This window comes from Lampris incognitus, chromosome 17 (genome assembly GCF_029633865.1).
Source record: "Lampris incognitus isolate fLamInc1 chromosome 17, fLamInc1.hap2, whole genome shotgun sequence".
In the NCBI taxonomy this organism is placed as follows: domain Eukaryota; kingdom Metazoa; phylum Chordata; class Actinopteri; order Lampriformes; family Lampridae; genus Lampris; species Lampris incognitus.
In genome coordinates this window covers 42,183,558-42,207,887 of record NC_079227.1, presented here as the reverse complement: position 1 = coordinate 42,207,887, position 24,330 = coordinate 42,183,558, and the positions used below count along the sequence as shown (strand labels likewise).

Here is a 24,330-nt window from a genome sequence, read left to right as displayed (position 1 = left end):
TTTTGGAGTTGTGTCCTTACCTTGGAGTAGGGGCGTCTCAACTGTCCTGTTGGTTCTGGGGAGAGAGGGTTATGCTGAGTTGGACCCATAGCACAGCATACACTATACACGTGAGGGGCCGCCGTGTCAAATACCTTGGCGTGAAGCCCACCCCACCATATCTTATAGGGTGTAACGTACTAACCACTCAGTTCAGCAGGATAGGCATCCACATACTTACCCACGTAGGTACTGAGACTAACTGCATTGGGAATGGGGACCCAGATCCCTTCATTAACCTAATCTCTCAAGGTAAATAAGTACTTTTACTACCCCTACAAGGCGTGGCTTATTATGCCCGCTACACCTACATGTAATTAGCTTCGCGGCTAACGGCCGTCTTTTTCGCTCCGCGTTTCTCGACAATTATCACTTCCCTAAGCATCTAACAACCTTACTACACTCGCCGCTGAGCGGACTAAATCCCGCCATAATCGTGCTGGTCCAGCACAGTCGAATTTCAGCGTCTTTTGCACATTTGCAGCCAACAAAAGGTTTAAACAAGCTGCTCACTCACTCTGGTAAAAAATGACAAGATGTCGGTCTGCTGTAGAGAACCTCTGCTGATTGGCTAACCTGCACCAGCACTATCCTGCACCAGCACTATCCTGCACCCAAAACAATGCTCTGCCTAGTGTAATCTATCCATTTAATCCCGCCCTGTATTGCCTATTTCACGTTCTTGGCTATTTTGTTGGTTGGAATTTTGATTTTTACAGTAACGTTATGTTGTTAGTAAAATATTCAGCTTGGTAAGGGGCTATTTCTTCAGACTTCCGAGTGACATAAAGCCATGTAACATAATTATTAGCTTGCTAAAGCTATCTTGCTAAAGCTAGCTACTTCACATGCACTAACATGCACACATGACGCACTAATATGCATGCACGGCTGGACCGGCTTCCAAAACAAAGAACAGAGATGTACTGATACAGGCTAGCCTATAGATGGCGCTGTGGCGTTACTGATATTGCAGTACACTGTGTTGTATGTTATGCAGTAACGAAGAATAAACTACGCACTTGAGAACAGCATCTGGCGTGAGTAGCAGTCATTACATGGTACCAGGAGTAAATCCAGAGTAAAACGGTAAAAAAAAATAAAAGGACAATAAACGTCCGCCTGACGAGCTAAAGTTAACAGGCGATATCCAGGAGAACTGGAAAAGCTTCAGGCAGGGTTCTGAGTCCTACCTGCTGGTGGTAGGGATAGAAGAAGATGACGACCGTGGCAAGATAGCCCTGCTGCTAACTGGAGCTGGCAGATCCGTGCTGGATGTGTACAACACGTTCACGTTTACGGAGGATGAGAAAGACCAGTTTCCCGCAGTCCTGGGGACATTAGAGGACTACTGCACGCCAAGAAAGAATGAAACAGACGAACGGTATGTCTTCCGAAACAGAATGCAAAAAGAAGGAGAGTCCATAGAAAGTTATGTGACAGACCTACGTCTAAAGAGCCAGTCCTGTAACTTCAGCACCGTGTGATTCCATGAGAAGAGACCAACTCGTCGTGGGAGTGCAGGACAAGAGAGTAAGGCTACTTTTATTAAAGGAAGCTGACCTTACTCTAGAAAAAGCAGTAAAGATTTGCCAAGCATCTGAAAACACAAAGCTACAGCTCAAGTCCTCTGACAATGACAGTGAAACAGCGATCAAGTCAGTTGATGCAGTGCAAAAGCACAAGAAGAAAAATGAAAAATGGCAGTCACAGAAAACGAAAGAGAAACAACATGGACAAAGACTATCAAAACAATATGGCAAAGACTGTGAACGATGTGGAAGCCAACATGCTCCAAACAAGTGCTCAGCATATGGCAAAGAATATCGCAAATGTGGAGGTAAAAATCATTTTGCAAGGACATGTTTCACAAAGAAAAAAGTGCATGTAGTGGGACAGGCAAAAGAGGCAAGTGACAGTGATGATGATGACGTGCTGTATGTAGAGACATTAGCACTAGTGAATGAGGATGGCACTGAAGATGAATGGACAGCCAACTTAGAAGTGGACGTGGTATATATCCGTGAAGACGTTTCGCCTGTCATCCAAGAGGCTTCCTCAGTTCGTGCCTTGCTGATTAGACCAAGCTAGTCTGACTGGCTGGTGATGAGACTCAGAATTTTGCCATGTGTGAAAAAAATTGAAGATGAAGAAGAGGCTGGCCCAGATCTGGCCGGTGGTGCGGACGCACCTGGAACAGGCCCAGCAAGCCCAGGCCCGGGTGTACGACAGAGGGGCCCAGGTGCGTACCTTCCAGCCAGGTGAGAAGGTACTGGTCCTAATCCCCTCATCTGAATGTAAGTTCCTGGCCAAGTGGCAGGGGCCTTACGAGGTGGTTGAGCAGGTGGGGAAGGTGAACTATGTGGGAAGACAGCCGGGGAGACGGAAACCTACGCAGCTCTACCATATCAATCTGCTTAAAATGTGGCACTCTCACCCTGTCCCACAGGCCGGTCCAGTTTTTCTAACCCACTCTCCCCCCCTGAGGTTCCAATGGGAGCCATGTTGGGGCCCAGCCAGCAGCAGGATCTCCGTGAAGTGGTCCTGCAGCACCAGGCAGTCTTCTCAGAGCTGCCTGGGCGAACTACAGTGACGACTCACGACATCCACAGCGAGCCAGGGGTGACCGTTCGGGTGAGGCTGTACCGGGTCCCAGAGGCGAGGCGGACAGCCATTCAGGAGGAGGTAGAAAAGATGCTGAAGTTGGGGGTGATAGAGGAGTCTCAGAGCCATTTGTCTAGCCCCATAGTCCTTGTACCTAAGCCAGATGGGACTTTTAGGTTTTGCAATGATTTCAGGCAGCTGAATGCAGTGTCCAGGTTTACGCCTATCCCATGCCCCGGGTAGATGAGCTCATTGAGCGGCTAGGGCCAGCCCGTTTCATTACAACCCTTGACTTATCTAAAGGCTATTGGCAGGTTCCCCTGACGCCGGCTGCAAGGGAGAAGATGGCGTTCGCGACCCCAACCGGGCTGTACCAATACACCGTACTCCCGTTCAGGGTACATGGGGCCCCCGCTACCTTCCAGCGGATGATGGACCGGGTCCTGGGTCCTCACTGGGCCTACGCCGCGGCCTACTTGGATGACATTGTGATCCACAGCGCCACTCGGAGGGGTCACCTGACCCACCTGCGATCCGTCCTGGGGGCCCTGAGGGCCGCGGGCCTCAAAGCCAACCCGCAGAAGTGCCGCCTTGGGGTTGAGGAAGCCTCGTACCTGGGCTACCGAGTGGGACGAGACAATGTGTGGCCCCAGGAACTGAAGCTGGAGGCCATCAGGGAGTGGCCCCGCCCTGTGACAAAAAAAACAGGTGAAGTCGTTCCTTGGACTGGTGGGGTACTACCAGAGGTTCATCCCCCAGTACGCAACCCTGGCCGGCCCGCTCCACAACCTCACCAAGAAGAACCTACCTGACCGCGTTCGCTGGACCAGAGAAGCGGAGGAGGCCTTCACCATGCTCAGGCAAGCCCTCTGCTCTGATTCGGTACTGGTTACCTCTGATTTTGCCCTGCCTTTTGTTGTCCAAACTGATGCTTCAGCCATAGGGGTGGGAGCAGTCCTCTCCCAGGTGAAGGATGGAGAGGAGCATCCGGTGACCTATGTAAGCCGCAAGTTCCTGCCCCATGAGCGGGCCTACTCCACGGTAGAGAAGGAGGCATTGGCCATCAAGTGGGCAGTGGAAAAGCTCCGCTACTACCTCCTGGGGAGACGCTTCGACCTCGTCACGGACCACTCTCTGCTCCGGTGGATGGCCGCCGCCAAGGACACGAACGAGCGGGTAACACGATCATTCCTTATGTTGCAGGATTACAGTTTCAGAGTGGTGCACCGCCCGGGACGGGAGAACGCCAACGCCGACGCCCTGTCCCTCCGCGATGCCTGCCTCTGGGCCATACGTGGGGACCCTGGCTTCCTTCTTGAGAGGGGGAGTTGTGACAACCCCGGTGTCAGCCCAGCTTCTGCGCCATGGCCAGCGACCCAGCACAGCCCAGAAACACACCTGTACCCACTTCCCCCCTCAACGAGAGGGAGACTGGGCGACACACCTGGCCCCAATCAGAGGCTGATGAGGAGCCCAAGGATAAAAGGGAGCCAGAGACAGCCGCCAGGGGGCGAGAGAGAAAGCTATAGATAGTCGCCAGGGGGCGAGAGAGAAAGCTATAGTTGTGTTGGCTGCCCAGCGTAGGAGCCAAGGAAGACGGGAGCCAGCCGGCTCGGACGAGGAGCAGTACTCCTGTGGAGCGTTTTTCCTTATGTGTTTTGAATAAATGCCCACAGCGGGCTCAACTTGCCGACGGTCTCTGTTTCGTTGTTGGGTCGGGTGCTAAGTTCCCCCGTGCTTGTCACATTACTTTATGACATTATTCCTTTCTCAGAGTTTCTCTGCATTGTATTAGGGGTTCAAGCCCGAAGGGTTGAAACCCTGTTGTTTTTGTGCTGGTTTATTATATTATTATTGTTGTTGTTATTAAAAAGTAATAATAATGATACGAAGAAACCATCGACCACATTGTCTCAGGCTGCCCGGAACTGGCAAAGACCGAGTACATATACACTGTACTGGAAGATCTGCAGGAGTCACAAGATCAAGATGACTGAGAAGTGGTACGAACACTTAAAACAATGACGTCACCACCCTCTGGGACACGCCCATCCACACTCACAGCGAGATAAAAGCCAGCAAGCCCGACATCGTTATCAAGGACAGGAAGGAAAAGAGGTGCATGCTCATCGACATGGTAATACCATCCGAAAAAAACACCTTGGTGAAAGTCACAGAGAAGCTGATCAAGTACAAAGACCTGGAGATTGAAATCAACAGGATCTGGGGAATGAAGACCGAAACAACACCGGTGGTCATCGGAGCTCTAGGACTCATGAAGAAGGGAATGGAAAAGTTCACCAACCGTATCCCAGGAAACATCAAAATCCATGCAGTCCAGAAGATCGCCCTACTTGGAACAGCCCACATATTACGACGAGTACTGTCAATCAAGTGACATCTGCCGTATAGTGTCTCAGGTCCTTAGTTTGGACCCAGCTCTACAGGATGTAAAACAGGAAACGTGAAAGAAATAATAATAACAGCTGGGCTGAAATCCGAAACAGAGGGCTTTATCATCGCTGCCCAAGACCAGGCCATCAAGACCAATTACTACCGGAGCAAAATCCTCAAAGATGGCACAGACCCATCGTGCAGGATATTCCAGGAAACCATTGACCATATCGTGGCAGGGTGCTCTGAGCTGGCCAAAACTGAATACCTACAAAGACATAACAAGGCCGCCACATACCTGCACTGGAACATCTGCAAAGAATTCAGCATCAACACAAAAGAAAAATGGTACGAGCATGAGCCCCAAACAGCAACAGAAAAAGACAACATCACAATCTTATGGGACATGCCAATACAGACAGATCGTGAGATAAAGGCCAACAGACAGACATCATCATCAAGAACAAAAAAGAAAAAAGCTGCCTACTCATCGACATGTCCATCCCGACTGAAAGGAACACCTCAGTAAAAGTAACTGAAAAACTGTCCAAATATAAAGACCTTGAAATCCAGATTGAACGAATGTGGGGAATGAAAACCACAACAATACCAGTAGTGACAGGAGTCCTGGAACTTGTAAAAAAAAAAAGTGATGGAGAAATACACCCAAAGGATCCCGGGTACCATCAGAATACAAGAACTACAGAAGATCGCACTACTTGGAACATCTCATATCCTAAGAAAGGCACTATCCATCACATGGACTTCTACTTCATTCTAACCCTAGGCCCAAGGAATGGACCCGCCCACTTATTATGTTGTATTATGGCATGACGTTAAAGGACATTTGTATAATAATAATAATAATAATAAATATTGTTATTATTGTTATCCGTTCCAGGTCCTTTCTGTGAGGAGTTTGCATGGGATCTTGTTGAGATCAGGGGGAGAAAAGGGGGAGATCCTGTTGCAATGCACTGTGATCAGTGCACTGTCTATTACAGTACTTGTTGGACAAATGCACGGAGGGAACCTTGCTTGGTTGTCGCGCCACCACATCAGAGGATCCACCAAGAGATCCAGTGTATCTTCCTGCAGGTACCGTCTCAGTTCAGTATCAGCCCGCACAATTTTTGGCACAGCCTGGTTAGCAGTTTGGGTTCTTCTGTTCTGCAACAGGTCGCACAGCCTCTTCTTCTTGGGTGCAGGAGATGCAGATCCATCATCTTCTGCCATAGCTCTGTTACAGTCCCCTCCTCCGTTACTGTTGCCTCATTCATCTCTCATCTCCATCATCTCCCTTATAAGATGGTCCTTAGTACCATCCACAACAACTGCATCCCGGATTTGGCTCCTATACGTTGGATCGAGGAGGGCCTTTCTCAAGAACTCGTGCAGTGGCGTTGTGCTGTACGTTTCATCAAGAACACACCACATTTTTTCTTGTTTGCTGTGAGTGTGGTGTCCTTGGGGTCTGGGGATACGAGTCCTCCCTTTAGAAGCTCCAACATAGGGTTCACAGAGGACACAGTCACATACTTTTCCCCTGATAGAACATCAGTAAGCTGGTTTCAGTGCTGCATTGATGGATTCCTAGACAGATGTATCCTGCCAGGTCGGGCTGAGATGCCCATCTTTTCTGTCATCGATCAAGAGCACATCTTATGGCAGGGAGCTCCACCACCCTCTACCATTTTTTGCTTGGTACCCCATCGTGTAGAGACATCCTGCAGGAAAGATAACAGACTTGTTTAGGCTTTTGTTCATTATACCAAGATTACATGACAATGACCTAACATCTATGGTTTCAATTTCAAAACACTAAAGCATCTAAGAGAAATCACTGCTCATGCCCAGATTTCAAGTGTAAATGATGAATAATGTAAAAGTAAATTGTGAATAAAAATGACTGTGTTTACAACTGACTTACTACTATATAAATGTTCTAAATAAATAAATAGATAGCTCACCAGAATTAGACTGGGCTGGGGAAACTGGCCTCAGTCTGTGCCTTTCTCAGGTCTCTCTTCTTCAGCCAGCGGAGGTTGAAAGTGTTGACCAGACTTCTACACAATCCCAAGGTGCGAGCTGAGCATTCCTTCTCACTTGCAAGGCATCTCTGACGTCTCTGAGATTATGGCCAAAGCAGTTTAGCCATGGCCAGCCGAGTTTGCCTATTGCAGCCACAATGTCAGAACCATTATTTGTGGTTGTGCAGGACATTTTCTGCTCATCTAATGCCCAGTCTGCCAAAGCAGACGGAAGGCATCCTGCAGGAGGTGTATCAGCTGTGTGGTTCTCTGGTGTACATCTTGTTTCTAAACACTTGGACTGTACAGTCCAGTCAGTGGTGAGGTAGTGTATTGTTAAGCTCATGTATGGGGTCATATTTGAGCTGGACCACATGTCTGTAGTGGCTGAGTAAAAGTCAGTTTCTTTTAAATCCTTGAGAATATCATCCCTCACCTTGCTGTGTAAACTGGGGGTCGCAGTTTTGGATATGTGTTTTTTCCTGGTAATTCGTACTACTTGTCAAAGTTTTGCAGCCTTTCTTTAAGTGTTGGTTTTTCAACCGTATTGAACGGCTGCAATTCTATGGCTATATACCGCATTACACTGTCTGTTAATGTGCCCCATCTGGTACTGTCACGTTTTAGACACTCGTCCAAAAGCTTCAGGGATGGAACTGCGGCGGTGGCTGTCTTTCCAAGGTTGGCGAATTGTAGATCCGTAGATGTTTTTTTTTTTAATCTGTGGTATTAGTGCTTCTGACCGCCACCTTTTCCTGCAAATCCCACAAATGGCCTCCTTTAAATTATCGGGCTCTCCTGTTTCGTGTGGCTTAAAACTACCATGTCCCCTGTGCTGTTTGGCTTTGCAGCTACGTCCATGATGTGCATGTCAACACATGCTCGTCGAAACGCAATCGTCCAATATTATAGAGTATTATAGAGTGTTATAAAATATTGCAGAATATTAGAGAATATAGAATATTATAGAATATTATAGAACCTTATAGAGTATGATAGACTATTATAGAATATTATAGCACATTATAGAGTGTTATAGACTATTACATAATATTATAGCACATTATAGAGTGTTATAGACTATTATAGCACATTATAGAGTGTTATAGACTATTATAGAATAAGCGTCTCAAGATAAAGTTTGTTGGCGCTAATTCACCACCCATGTGCCAGGGGCGTAACAAGATGACGTCATTACAACAAACGGTGGAAAACGACGTGGAAATAGTGATGAAATATGACATTTCTGTTAGTTTCATCCAGCTGTTATTATACAAATGAATGGAAACGATTCTAACCGTTATGCAAAATGATCGCGGTCAGGTCAAATAATCGCGACCAGGCGATTATGTGGTAACTGTGACAGCGCTATGGAGAAGTATAGAGAAGGCCAGAAGGAGTTACATTGTGTCTTTGTGGATTCAGAGAAAGCATACGACAGGGTGCCGCGAGAGGAGGTGTGGCATTGTATGAGGAAGTCGGGAGTTGCAGAGATGTAGGATTGGTGCAGGACATCCATCCATCCATCCATCCATTATCTAAACCGCTTATCCTGCTCTCAGGCTGCCAGGGTCGCGGGGATGCTGGAGCCTATCCCAGCAGTCATTGGGCGGCAGGTGGGGAGACACACTGGACAAGTCGCCAGGCCATCTCTGGGTCCACACACACACACACACACGCACGCACACCTAGGGACAACTGACCTTTCGCAAAGTACCACCGCCCCAGAAGGGTGCTTGTCCAATCCTACCTTAGCAACGGTTTCTAGTATGTGAGGGAGGTCCGTCAAGCTTTCAAACACACAGCAAAATGCTGAAACGGTGTGCCTATGGGATCTGCAGATCAGATACTAGATATGTGAAAAGTTTGGAGGGGTGTAATTTTCTTTCCCTTCCCGAAACCCAGAGTAATAGATTTGGCAGTATAGCAGACCCCATGGCCAGCTTAGTCCATCCAAAACCACCAAAAATACCTGTCTGCTCCAAGCTAAGCTTGCTACTAGCTATTATTGATAGCTAATACAGCCAACGTATTATTACTGTTACTTTTACCCACACAATGATTATTACCATTATCAACATATCAACGTATTACTGCCTAACAAAATAACATTATCAATGTACCTGATGAACGGAACCAGCTTAGTCTGTGGCCAGATATACCTAATTTAATGATAGCTAATGCTAGCTAGCCCACTAACACAACTTTGTTATGCTAGTCACAGGTTAGCCAGGTTCCACCCCGCGGGGAGGGTCCACTGGGATGGTCTCTGGCCAGACTGACCTCCCCATATCCGGCCTATTTTATATGTTTCTCCCCCTCTGTGAGCTCCAGGTTGGGACCGGCCGTTTGGAAAAGTCATCCCGCCCGCAGAAGCATCACATTTGCCTTAGTTTGTGGAAAATACCGGTTCTGGTCCAAAGGTAAAAAAAAAGAAAAAAGAAAAAATCATGGGCGGTTCTCCCGGCCCCGGGGTATGTCCCTGGCCGCCCTGCGACCCCCAGGAGCCCATACAGAACCCCCGAAGAAGCCTGGATAAAAGAACGCCATGGGGAACCTTGGCCAAAATCAACACTACAATACGGCGATGTTGACAATGGATTATTAAAAATATACCAATAACAGCTGAAATATGTAACTTACCCTGCAGGGCAAGAGCACAGCGGGTCCACAGTGTGTTTCAGAATTACTAGTTGATGGGCTTTCTCATCTTTGATTGTGACCGGTAAGCGTTACCCTCCATTACAGTCGCCCCCGGCAGCCCGGAGTCCACGCCAGTCAGTTTTACTTTTGATATTCTGAATGTCTCCCGCCACCGCATACTGTACCCCCTCCTGCCTTCCACAGGAGGATACTCAGGATGAATTACACCAAAATACATCACTTGTTGTTTTCTCTGGGAATGCGCTGATTTCTTCCTTCATGTTTTGGGGTTTTCCGGCTACTTCCTGGATGGTTCTGAAATGCTTGAAGGGCATAGCAACAGTAACTAAGGGGGGCGGGACTCTGCGAAAGGTCAGTTGGCTAGGTGTGTGGTTGGAATGACAGATGGGTTGAAGGTGGAGGTGGGGTTACATCAAGGATCGGCTCTGAGCCCTTTCTTCTTTGCAATGGTGATGGACAGGTTGAGGGACGAGATCAGGCAGGAGTCTCCGTGGACGATGAGTGAAAGGGGAGGTTTACAAGACGGTAGTGAGACCAGCTATGTTACGATATGGAGACGGTGGTACTGATGAAAAGACAGGAGGCGGAGTTGAAGTGGCAGAGTTGAAGATGCTAAGATTTTTGTTGAGAGTGACAAAGAAGGACAGGAACAAGTATATATATATATTTTTTTTTCTTTTCATTTTGATATAGTTTATTGATCCCTGCAGGGAAATTCTGCTCTGCATTTACGCCACCCTAGCTGTGTAGCTGGGAGCAGTGGGCAGCCGCCGTGCAGCACCTGGTGACCAACTCCAGTTGGTCTCGCTATGCCTCGGTCAGGGACACAGGCAGGAGTATTAACCCTAACATGCATGTCTTTTTGATGGTGGAGGAAACCGGAGCACCCGCAGAAAACCCACCACAGGCACGGGGTGAACATGCAAACTGGGATGATCCCAAGGCTGGACAACCCCAGGATTCAAACCCAGGACCTTCTTGCTGTGAGGCGACGACACTAACCCCTGCACCACCGTGCCGCCCAATTCTGCCCAAGTTGACTCTTAGGTATGAACCACTGTGAGAGGGCCTTAAAGCTTTGCACAAACGTTACATGACCTTATCTTGATAGTGACGTATAGAGTTTTATTGTGTAATGTTTTATAGCATTTTAGATACATTTCAGATCAGATGGTTGGATGAAATATGCTGAAATATATTCCTTTTTTAAATCGCAACACATGAAATATAGAGCAAGATTATCAACAAATATTTTGGGATCTTAAATTAATATTAATGTAGTGTGGCTTAAGAACTAATATACCATAATGGGAATTACTAACCCCAATTCCAATGAAATTGGGACGTTGTGTAAAACGTAAATAAAAACAGAATACAATGATTTGCAAATCCTTTTCCAGCTATATTCAGCTGAATACACTACAAAGACAAGATATTTAATGTTCAAACTGATAAACTTTATTGTTTTTTTGCAAATATTCCCTCATTTTGAATGTGATGCCTGCAACACGTTCCAAAGAAGCTGGGACAGGGGCATGTTCACCACTGTGTTACACCACCTTTCCTTTTAACAACACCCAGTAAGCGTTTGGGAACCGAGGACACTACTTGTTGAAGCTTTGTAGGTGGAATTCTTTCCCATCCTTGCTTGATGTGCGACTTCAGTTGCTCACCAGTCCGGGGTCTCCGTTGTCGTATTTGGCGCTTCATAATGCGCCACACATGTTCAATGGGAGACAGGTCTGGACTGCAGGCAGGCCAGTCCAGTACCCACACTCTTTTACTACGAAGCCCCGCTGTTGGAACACGTGCAGAATGTGGCTTGGCATTGTCTTGCTGAAATAAGCAGGGACGTCCCTGAAAAAGACGTCGCTTGGATGGCAGCACATGTTGCTCTAAAACCTGTATGTACCTTTCAGCATTAATGGTGCCTTCACAGTTGTGCAAGTTACCCATGATGCCATGGGCCCTAACACCCCCCCCCCCATACCACCACAGATGCTGGCTTTTGGACTTTGTGCTGATAACAATGTGGATGGTCCTTTTCCTCTTTAGCCCGGAGGACACGATGTCCATGATTTCCAAAAACAATGTGAAATGTGGACTCGTCAGACCACAGCACACTTTTCCACTTTGCGTCAGTCCATCTCAGATGAGCTCGGCCCAGAGAAGCCGGCGGGCGGTGTTTCTGGGTGGTGTTGATATCTGGCTTTGGCTTTGCATGGTAGAGTTTTAACTTGCACTTGTAGATGTAGCGACCAACTGTGTTAAATGACGATGGTTTTCCCAAGTGTTCCTGAGCCCACGTGGTAATATCCTTTACACAATGATGTCGGTTTTTAATGCAGTGCCATCTGAGGGGTCGAAGGTCATGGGTATTCAATGTTGGTTTTGGGCCTTGCCGCTTACGCGCAGAGATTTCTCCGGATTCTCTGAATCTTGTGATGATATTATGGACTGTAGATGATGAAATCCCTAAATTCCTTGCAATCGTACGTTGAGAAACGTTGTTCTTAAACTGTTGGACTGTTTGCTCACACAGTTGTTCACAAAGTGGTGAACCTCGCCCCATCCTTGCTTGTGAACGACTGAGCCTTTCGGGGATGCTCCTTTTATACCCAATCATGACACTGTTTCCAATTAACCTGTTTCCAATTAACCTGTTCACCTGTGGAATGTTCCAGACAGGTGTTTTTTGAGCATTCCTCAACTTTCCCAGTCTTTTGTTGCCCCTGTCCCAGCTTCTATGGAACGTGTTGCAGACATCAAATTCAAAATGAGTGAATATTTGCAAAAAACAATAAAGTTTATCAGTTTGAACGTTAACTATCTTGTCTTTGTAGTGTATTCAATATAATATAGGTCGAAAAGGATTTGCAAATCGTTTTATTCTGTTTTTATCTGCGTTTTACCCAACGTCCCAACTTCATTGGAATGGGGGTTTGTAGAGGGACAGCTCAGGTTGGACGGTTTGGAGACAAAGCAAGAGAGACAAGATTGAGATGGTGTGGACATGTGTGGAGGAGAGATGCTGGGTATACTGGGAGAAGGATGCTGAATATGGAGCTGCCAGGGAAGAGGAGAAGAGGAAGTCCAAAGAGGAGGTTTATGGATGTGGTGAGGGAGGACATGTAGGTGGCTGGTGTGACAGAGCAAGATGCAGAAGACAGGAAGAGATGGAAATGGATTATCCACTGTGGCGCCCCCTAACGGGAGCAGCCAAAAATAGTAGTAGTAGAGGGTCAAAGTGAGACATGGCGCCAGTGATATTTTTGGAGAATTGGAGGGTAGGTTCATTCCTGGCAATAATGTGTTGTCTAATGACAATAATTTTGTGATTGAAGAATCACATTTTTCAGTGGACATCATCTCAGATGGGGTTGGAGATGGTGGATTAAGAAGTTGATCAACAGTAGTGAAGAAAACTTCACTAATGTTAATATTTTCATGAATGATTTTAGACAAGAAAGCTTGTCAGGTCTGTTTAATTTCTTTGTTGCAGTTATTCAGTCTATCCTTGTAGAGTTCACGGTGAACCTGAACTTTAGTCTTTCTCCAGTCCTTCTGCCTGGTGACACTCTCTCTTAAGCTTCCTAACAACCACTCTGTTTCTCCAGAGGGCCTTTTTTCTGTGTTTTTAGTTTTTACCATACAGCGAGAGGTGTTTGGACTGAACTGTGGCCACGGATGATAGGTCCAGGATTAACTTGTCCCTCTGCCTGAGTTCAGCCTGCGGTCAGGTCACGTCAGCTTTCAACTGTGCAAAGGTAGGAAGGCAATCCACACACAAGGCCATGTTTGTTTTCAGGCATTAAGCAAGAAAATTGGCGTAAAAGTCCATAAAGGTGCTAAAACATTAAAATCCTCAGTAAAAGCGACCAGCTAGGCTAGCCACCAGCCTAAAAATAAACCTAGTTAAGGTGGCAGCAGTCGAGATGGTCCAGTAGATACGTCCAGCTGATAGCCAACTTAATACCACTGGTAACTTAAGATCCAAATGTCTGATGACTAAACATTTTTACCTTGTTGAAATATATAGGTAAATCAGCCAGGATCTAAAAGTGTAGCTACAAAAATGTGGCTAAAACTAGATAAAACTGTCAGTTATGTCAGAGCTTCTAGCAAGTAAAACACAATGCTGGTGCATGTGCATCTTCCGGCAGAATGGATGTGTAGGGTCTACCTGTGATTTTTATGTTCTTTGTAGCATCTTGGATCATCCTTGGGTCATTTCAAGTGCTACTTTTTGGCCCAGACGGCAAAAGTCGGCCTTCGTCGCCGCTAACCGGTTTGGTGTGTCTCGGCCCTAAGTGACCTCTTCAGTCTAAACTGACTGCAGGTGTCCTACCCTTATAAACAATACAGTGGCTGCAGGTGTCCCCACCCTTATAAACAATACAGTGGCTGCAGGTGTCCCCACCCTTATAAACAATACAGTGGCTGCAGGTGTCCCCACCCTTATAAACAATACAGTGGCTGCAGGTGTCCCCACCCTTATAAACAATACAGTGGTTGCAGGTGTCCCCGCCCTTATAAACAATACAGTGGCTGCAGGTGTCCCCACCCTTATAAACAATACAGTGGTTGCAGGTGTCCCCACCCTTATAAACAATACAGTGGTTGCAGGTGTCCCCACCCTTATAAACAATACAGTGGCTGCAGGTGTCCCCACCCTTATAAACAATACAGCGGCTGCAGGTGTCCCCACCCTTATAAACAATACAGTGGTTGCAGGTGTCCCCACCCTTATAAACAATACAGTGACTGCAGGTGTCCTACCCTTATAAACAGTACAGTGGTTGCAGGTGTCCCCACCCTTATAAACAATACAGTGGCTGCAGGTGTCCTACCCTTATAAACAATACAGTGGCTGCAGGTGTCCCCACCCTTATAAACAATACAGTGGCTGCAGGTGTCCCCACCCTTATAAACAATACAGTGGTTGCAGGTGTCCCCGCCCTTATAAACAATACAGTGACTGCAGGTGTCCCCACCCTTATAAACAATACAGTGGTTGCAGGTGTCCCCACCCTTATAAACACTACAGTGGCTGCAGGTGTCCCCACCCTTATAAACAATACAGTGACTGCAGGTGTCCCCACCCTTATAAACAATACAGTGGCTGCAGGTGTCCCCACCCTTATAAACACTACAGTGGCTGCAGGTGTCCCCGCCCTTATAAACAATACAGTGACTGCAGGTGTTTCCACCCTTATAAACAATACAGTGGCTGCAGGTGTCCCCACCCTTATAAACAATACAGTGGCTGCAGGTGTCTCCACCCTTATAAACACTACAGTGGCTGCAGGTGTCCCCACCCTTATAAACAATACAGTGGCTGCAGGTGTCCCCACCCTTATAAACAATACAGTGGCATAACGACCCAAACCAACGACCAGTTTCATATGCAAATATGGGCGTGACCATTAAGTAGAGTTTCCATGGCAATGTGTACTATTCGCAGAGGATTTGGGAATCACAGCATTGTAAGATGGCCTAAGAGTACATCTGTCGACATGAGTGACGTGTTACTCGTGTCACTCAGCATCCTTTTGTCTGTGTGCATCCTGTTCTTGGAATTTGTCTAAGTTTCCTCAGCAATAATTACAAACGCTTCAGACACAATACAGGATGCATTACAGAAGCATATCGGGGTCCAGTTAGGGAACAAAAGCATGCCAGGCGGGTATTTCACCTCCATCAGCCCAGCTTGAAATAGTTCTGACAGGGGTTTTTCCTTCAGAAATTCTTGGCATCCTTTGAAGGGTGCAACGACCAGTGGACGCCGTTCTCCTTAGAAGGTAAGATGTCAGGGGGACTCCGTTCAGAACCAGCACCCCGCTGCAGGATCAGTGCAGAGCTGACTGGAAGCTCTTTGTGCCCAACACAATGTTGTTTCCATGGTGAAATCCATCTGTTGATTCAATGGAAATGTGTCTTTGGGTCTACGTGGGGTCTGCACACCGTGACAGGCTTAATCAAACCACAATTTGAGTCGAGATATAAGCATGTGTGTTAATGACAAACCTTAAGATAAAAAACAATAGTTAAAACATGAGGGCATAAGAGAAATGAATCCAAATTCACCTTTGAAAAGTAAGAATATGATGAACTGTAAAACGCCATTACATTCCACATGTGACGCAAAAAAGTAAAAGAACAAAAAGGTTGTTGGTTTAAATGTTTGTTTTATTTGAGTTTCAGTCCTGAGCTCTGAACACTGACCTCTTTCTCCGCCTCCTTTGCTCTTGTCAGTTTCCCCGGACTGTCTGCTGACCACAATGAGCCCGAACTCGAGATTTGCGCCCAGCATCTTATTCACCAACAGCTCTTCTGGTATGAGAACCCACCCTGGCATTGCCATCAAGGGACGGGCTGCAAGATGTCTTACCAAATGCACCTAGATAGCTGGAAAAATCACACCCCTGCAAAATGTTTTTACATTCATTTTTCCAATTTCCTTTATTTTTAGTTGGTCCAAATACGGGTTATTTGTCAAAAAAGACCGTTATTGTACTATTTTTTAATCGTATGATTGTTTATAATTCCCATTTCAGGCAACCCTCACCACAAGTCAGCCATGCTGTCAGCCAGCGTGGACATGTGGCAGCAGCACAATGACAGGAATGGAAGCCTCATGACGGGGCACAGAGGGAACTTCACCAGCTTACAAGTGGACGACACTCTGAGCTTGCCCAAAGACACCCATGACCCATTGGGAGGACACGCTATTTGGCAGGTAACAATAGCTATGCATTAGTTTTGAATTGGTTGACTGTTACTCAACATTGTAAAAATAAAACATACACATATTTCATATATATGTGTATCACACTTATATGACTATCACAAATAGAATCAGACACAAGGGACAACCTTGGCGGAGTCCGACGCCCACCGAAAACGTGTTCGACTTTGTGCTGAGAATGTGGGCACAGCTCTCAATTTGGTTATACACGGACCGGATGGCTTGTAGCAACTGCCCGGTACCCCATAACCCCGCAGTACCCCCCGCAGAGTGCCCCGGGGTACACGGTCTTCTCCAAGTCCACAAGACACATGGAGACTGGCTGGTTAAACTCCCAGGCCCCCTCAGCAGTTCCGCGAGGGTAAAGAGGTGGTCTGTTGTTCCAGGGCCAGGACGGAATCCGCGTTGTTCCTCCTGGATCCAAGGCTTGACAATCGGTCGGAGCCTCCTTTCCAGCACCCTAGAGTAGACTTTCCCAGGGAGGCTGAGCAATGCGATGATGCCCCGATAATTGGAGCACACCCTCCAGTCCGTGATAAAATCTTGGCATAAAAAAAGATTTGTTAGCAAGGGACCTCGCGCTCAGCAAACAAAACACAGCAGCCATCGTTTCAACAGTAGATGCAGTCAAAGGGTGTAACTGCTGTGGAATAGAAGATGTTCCTGATTTTGTTGTTGGAAAGGCTGGAATGGAAACCAAGTTTGCTCTTATTGTAGATTTAGTAGTACCTCTGGGTCTATAGGTGGTACGGTTTAAAGTTATCCTAGTGGGAATAGGAATATTGTTGATGTGGGAGTGCTCAGCAGGACCCAAGGAAAGATGCTGTTTGGGTAAAACTCCCGGCGAGAGGGTCAATGACAGAGGAGGCCAGCAGAGGGAGTTAGCGGGCGGAACAGTACCGTTGAGTGCCACCACAGGTGGAAGCGGAGGCTCCGGGAGGGAAGCGCGGGATGTGAACAGTCAGTCACGTGGAGAGGACTGTACAGCGTGCTGCAGGTCGGCCGCTAGCATCAGCTACCCAGCATCAGCTACCCGGCATCAGCTACCCGGCATCAGCTACCCGGCATCAGCTACCCGGCATCAGCTACCCGGCATCAGTTACCCGGCATCAGCTACCCAGCATCAGCTACCCAGCATCAGCTACCCAGCATCAGCTACCCAGCCTGGTTGGGCGGACTCCGCCAGATCTGAAGAAGGAGAGACGATCTCAAAACAGATTAAAATGATCAATAAAACCAATATTGTGAGCTGCGCAGGCGGAGATGAGCCATGTGTGCAGGCTGAGGATTGGGCTGAAATGCCCAGCTCCATGGGCCAGTGTCGGAATACGAACTGAGATAAAAACAGACTTTCCGCACGTACTTAAAAAGCTGAAAAGATCAATGAAATCCTTTTTGGTTAATTCAGACTGCTGACAAGCTGCAGCGTTTGTCCCCACATAAACGATCACTCGATTGGTGGAGGACAGGAGTGAGCGGGTCAACCCTGGGAGTTTATTCAGGATATCAGGGACTGTGGCTCCAGGGAAACGGTATGTGGTGCGTTGAGAAAACGGATGTTCTTAATTAAGGAATCCCCAATTATTAATGTGGCTGAGGGGAAAAGAGGACGAGGAGATATGGGCTGTGGCTGTACACGATCCTCATTGTGTATTGAAATCGCCGACTGGGCATGTGGTATCTTACCAAACAAGTGTTGTGGCGAGGCAGCGACATCAGCTCTGACAATGGATGTTTCTGCTGGCTCGGGGTACAGAGGACTTTGAGAGCGTTTTTATCACAGCCTCTTTCAGAATCCTATGATGGGAAGAGAAGGTTGTTACCCAGGATGAGGCCTGTTGTTTTGGCTTCACAGTAGGATGGCAAGCCACCTGAAAACCACTAGCCACCAGCGGGGAAGCTGCAGTGTCAGCAGGCGCCATTTTCTCAGAAGGGCCCCGATCAAGATGCGTCGGAGACGGAGGAACGTCAGCTGAGTGGACCGGAATGTCGTCAGACAGGGTCGCATAGTAGCTGGAGAGGCCTTGGTGAGGGGGCGAGGCAGCCCCGTCCGAGTTTCTCTTGTGACCAGGGACCACCATTTCGGCCCAGAACAACTGGTGGTTAGGTGTCGAGCAGGCGGAAAGCCATGGACAAGTGGAGGCGTCCCACAGAATTGTATCCTGGATGGTTGCACTGAGAGTGGAAGTCCGTTTGGACTGGCCAGAAGGAGTCCTTCTTATGGAGTTCAGCAGAAAGCCGTCGAACATCCTCTTCAAGGTCAGCGATCTTTCTGTTTGCGTTCTTTCAGCCCGGTATCACGAGATTTCATGTCATAGTCACGAAATTTAATCTATGAAATCGTGCTGAAGGACACGATGTCACTGAAGTTTTCTTGTCTGGCACCGCGGAGTTATATCCAATGCGTCACGTTATGAAGATGCTGGCTCTGGCTGGTCTGGCCTCATGGGAGAATGCCGGTCACTTACATATATTTGAAAACACAAAAACTACCCTAACCCTAACCGCCGTAGTTTTTGTGTAGACCACTACGTCACCCGGACACCCCCCTTTTTGCCTTTTCTGGCCGGTATAACACGTCTATGTGCATATGTCAGTTAACATTACCATTTGTATGGAGTCATGACTACCCAAATAATGCTGTGGTCAAAACAAGTATTTAGTCTTGTCTGGGAAACTATTCTCATGTTGATGCATGCTTTTTAAATTCATATCATGACTGCCGGTGCGTGCCAAATAGGTCAAAACATCTTTCTGAATATGTTGAAACTGAAAATCAATATAACTTGAGTTTTCAAGGAACCTGGATAAATAAGTCTTATGTTAAAATGGCATGGAATGACTAATAGTGCACAGGTTGTTTTGATTTTTTCCCCGTTTTCACCCTCTTTTCTTACCTGCACCATCTTACCTGTCCCTCAAGGTGATCATCATCGTCTTCCTCACTGGCTCACTCTCGCTCATCACTGTTTTTGGCAACATCCTCGTCTTGGTGTCATTCAAGATCAACAAGGCGTTGAAGACTGTTAACAACTACTACCTGCTCAGCCTGGCGTTTGCCGACCTGACCATCGGCACCCTGTCAATGAACCTGTACACCACCTACATCATCATGGACCAGTGGGCTCTCGGACCAGTGGTCTGTGACATGTGGCTAGCAATAGACTACGTGGCCAGTAATGCTTCAGTGATGAACCTGCTGGTCATCAGCTTTGATAGGTACCTCACTTTATTTGTTTTTGAATTGTACTTCTAGTTTAAGGCCAGTAGGCTACAGCCGACATTGTCAGGGATACACCCATCAGTTGTCCACTTTTTGTTTACGGCCGGGAAGAGGAGAGGGACATGTGGTAGTATTTCACAACCAGCTGAGAGATAAACTCATCAAAAACGTTAAGTTTCATACATTAACAAGGCGTTCATAGGTACATGGGGCGCCTGTACGACATGGGTGTTTACCTGTAATAACGGGGGATTCATTTGTTTTATCACATATATATTACATAATCAATAAATAGGAGAGAGATTTGGCCCACATTTCCACGGGCTATCTAAATAGGAAGTATTGGGGGAGAAGCAAGTGAAAAACAGAAAGAACAAAAGTTTTTTTTGTATTATTATTATTGATGATGTAATAACTAGGGATTAATGGAAAGGATTTGCACATCATCTGCAATGTGAAAGTGCAATATCGTGTTATTTGTACGCAGATCGGTGAAGAGCCTGGTCTCACCAATCTGCGTACAAATAACACAATATTACACTTTCACATTGCGTGCAATGCATACGCCAAAATCCACGTGCAGATGATGTGCAAATCCTTTCCATTAACTTCTGTGGAGAGCTGATGCGTCCAAATACCACGCATCACCTACAGCGGTCATGACGTCACCAGCAAGGCTCAGTTTGCCCGCGAGGCTCAGTTTGCCCAGTTCACCTGATGCGCGGACATCCACGAGCAGGTAAGCAGGGGAAACAATCTTTTTTGTAATTAAATCATGGTATTAACGGTAGTGTTTTAGTTATTTTATTAACCCTAACCCTGACCCTGACCCTAACCCTAACCCTAAACCCAACCTTGACCCTAACCCTGACCCTGACCCTAACCCTGACCCTGACCCTAACCCTAACCCTGGTTGTGGATGTCCACACTTCTGGTGAACTGGGCAAACTGAGCCTCGCTGGTGACGTCATGACCGTTCAAGGTGATGCGTGGTATTTGGACGCATCAGCTGTCCACAGCAGTTAATGGAAAGGATTGACGTATCATCTGTACGCAAGATTGAATTTTGGCATATGCATTGCACGCAAGGTGTAATATTGTGTTATTTTTACGCAGATTGGTGAGACCAGGTTCAATTGCAGTGTCAACTTTTCTTTTCTGTATTTCTTAGGTACTTCTCTGTGACTAGACCATTGACCTATCGTGCCAAGAGGACCACTAAACGAGCCATGACTATGATTGGATTAGCATGGTCCATCTCGTTTATTCTCTGGGCCCCAGCAATCCTGTTCTGGCAATATATTGTTGGTGAGCGAACAGTCCAGTCCAACGAGTGCTACATCCAGTTCCTTTCTGAGCCAATCATTACGTTCTGTACTGCAATTGCCGCTTTTTACCTGCCAGTTACCATAATGACGGTCCTCTACTGGAAGATCTATCAGGAGACAGAAAATCGGGCAAAAGATTTAGCAAGTCTCCGTGGATCTGGCTCAGACAACAGCTCCAACCCGAGTCAGAATCAAGGCAGCTGTCGTGGAGGAGGGCGCTGTGGAGGTGAAAAAGTCATGAGTTGTAGTCAGGGGGAATCATCCTCTACGCTGCCTCAAATGGACAGTTCCCAGAGCTGCAGTGGTTGTGAACTGAACGAGCCAGCTTTAAGGAAGAGCCACCAGAACAGGGTAAGAGGTGGGACAAGGTGGGGGGGATTCAGATTTTGGGTACCCAGAGAGTTCCGTCTCTCAATGCTGCTGCCAATCCACCGATCCTCCAAGAAATCAGTGACTACAACAACGACGGAAGTGGAAGCAGAGTGCAGCAGCAGTGATAGCTGGAACAACATCGAAGCCGGTGCATCGGTGGATCAGTCCGATTCAGAGGGGGAGGGCAAGGGCACCACTTCAACCACAGAGATCTACTCTATTGTTGTGGATCTTACTGGGGTCATAGTTCAAGGGTCAAGAGACAACCCCCTGCTCATCTCACTTGAAGAAAGAACGGAGAGGACGCCCCCCACAGGTTGTAGTAGTAGTAGTAGTAGTAGTAGTAGTAGTAATAGCAGTAGTAGCAGTAGTAGTAGTAGTAGTAGTAGTAATAATAATAATAATAATAGTAATCGATGAATTGATTAAATTAATGAATAAATGCAGGGTTCAAGCTCTAATGGGAAATGGAAACCTGAGAGAATGTGTGCTGAATGCTAGAGAGCGGCTGAAAGGTTGTGTCCCAGTGTGGAGGACGTATATGATGGAACTGTTGGTAGGACACAGCTAACAAGTAATGGCAAAGGGATAAAACAGGCGGAGGCCAAGCTGCACATTCATGTGCGCACTGGAGTCCTTCAAAGCCAAAAAGATTATTACATCTGTATAACAGGGCGTCCGGGTAGCATAGCAGTCTATTCCGTTGCCTACCAACACGGGGATCGCCAGTTCGAATCCCCGTGTTACCTCCGGCTTGGTCGGGCGTCCCTACAGACACAATTGGCCTTGTCTGCGGGAGGGAAGCCGGATGTGGGTATGTGTCCTGGTCGATGCGCTAGCGCCTCCTCTGGTCTGTCAGTCGGCATCATGCTGTACAAATACTGAGTTGTAGAGTGAAGGTCTCGCTACACCACCATGTTGACAATTGCTGCTTCCCTTTTTTTGTGAAAGCTAATTTAATTTGATTATGTACACACCTGCACAGCCTCAGGTTTCCAACATTTATCACCTCACAGAAAATTACAAAAATGGACAAAAAACAAAAATTCCAAAAATTAAAATTACAATTATCAAAAAATATTTTAAAAGTATCAAAATTAATAACAATTAAAATTACAAAAATGCTTAAAAAAATCACAAAAATTAAAATTCAAAATTATAAAAAAATTAATAAAAATTATTAGAAATTAAAATCACAAAAATTGATTAAAAAAACAAACCAACACAAAACAACAGCTTTTCCTACAGGGATTGAACCTCGATAACTTTTGTCTGTATAATGCAATATATACATGTTTGGTGCTATGGAAATACCTAACCTATAATCCATCATCCCTCTATAAATCCATCATCTATCTATCTATCTATCTATCTATCTATCTATCTATCTATCTATCTATCTATCTATCTATCTATCTATCTATCTATCTATCTATCTATCTATCTATCTATCTATCTATCTATCTATCTATCTATCTATCTATCTATCTATCTATCTATCTATCTATCTATCTATCTATCTATCTATCTATCTATCTATCTATCTATCTATCTATCTATCTATCTGTCTGTCTGTCTGTCTGTCTATCTCTCTATCTATCTAGATGAGAAGAAGTCTGGGAAAGTGAGGGGAAACAGGGACAAATGGTCATCATCAACTGACAAAGGTCAGGGAGGGTTAAAATCTAACCTCGCCTCCTACCTGTCGGCTGACCAGTCAGCTGCAGCCATCACCATTAAGGATGCAGCCATGGCCAAGCGCTTTGCCTCCAAGGCCAAGACACAGATCAGCAAGCGCAAGAATGAAAAAAAGGTGAATGAGAAGAAAGCCGCACAGACATTAAGTGCCATTTTATTTGCGTTCATCATTACATGGACGCCATATAATATCATGGTTCTGGTGAATACATTTTGCCAGGACTGTATCCCTGAAACCTTGTGGGCACTGGGTTATTGGTTGTGTTATGTTAACAGCACAGTCAATCCCATGTGCTACGCCCTCTGCAACAAAACCTTCAGAACCACATTTAGGGACATTATAATGTGTCAGTGGGCTAAAAAACAGAAGAACAAGCCTCGTTTTCAGCAGAGACAGGCTGTGGTCTTCCGCAAGAAGGACGTCCTGTAGACAGAAGGTAGCTGGGGGTTATCGGTTGGACATGTGTTTTAAGATTGATTTCCTCATTTGAACTGGGAGGGGCTTTTGTGTAGTATGCAAGTACCCTGTTTCCACTTCAGAAGTACGCAATACGATGTTTTCATGAAAATATACTGAGTCAGAATGAACCTAAATCATGTCAGCTTGGGTTTAGTTTGCTGGCATTGCAGGATGTATTTTTTACTAGAAAATCAAATCCTTATAGACCTGAACTGAACTAGTAAGAGGAAGTGAGCTCACATATTTTCCAGCCTCTTAAGTACTGGACTTAAAGTAAATAAACCTCTGTACAGGAGCATTTTAAAATGCTAAAGCTAACTAGACTGTGCTATTTCTGGCATGAATGCCTAGCCTTACATTCAGCGGTGCCCTATGGGGGGGGGGGGACTGACAGGCAGCCTCAACACAATTTTAGAGCATATGGTTCATTTTGTTTTATTTTTCAATGTGATATCTTCTCATGACGTGGTGCCCCTGCTGTGAACAGTGTCTCAGCTCAGTTTAATTGTGGTGGTGATGGCTACCCTAATGTCACATGTTTAACTCTTCTGTACTTACTGGACTTACACAGGCATTTTGATAGTTTTCATCGTGGATGAACAATGAACTAATGAGTGAACTTAAACATCATGATAGCAGAGGACATGTCAATGACAGTTCACTGCATGTTCCAGGTTGTACAGTCAGAGAGTCAGAACCGATGCCCGAGGGAGTGGACAGGGAATTTATTTCTTCTTTTACATTCAAATTAGCATAGCATATTTCATAAC

The 24,330-nt window shown here is 46.3% G+C and overlaps 1 protein-coding gene across 1 annotated transcript; it reads left to right on the top strand.

Annotated features, from left to right (window-relative positions):
* The first annotated feature begins 2,987 nt into the window (after positions 1–2,987).
* On the top strand, positions 2,988–23,530 carry LOC130127236 (muscarinic acetylcholine receptor M3-like). Its single transcript, XM_056296804.1, has 7 exons — positions 2,988–3,269; positions 3,352–3,985; positions 15,987–16,067; positions 16,289–16,470; positions 19,403–19,698; positions 20,874–21,612; positions 23,045–23,530. Exons 1-7 carry the CDS (start codon positions 2,988–2,990, stop codon positions 23,528–23,530), a joined length of 2,700 nt encoding a protein of 899 aa, XP_056152779.1.
* Positions 23,531–24,330: the final 800 nt, after the last annotated feature.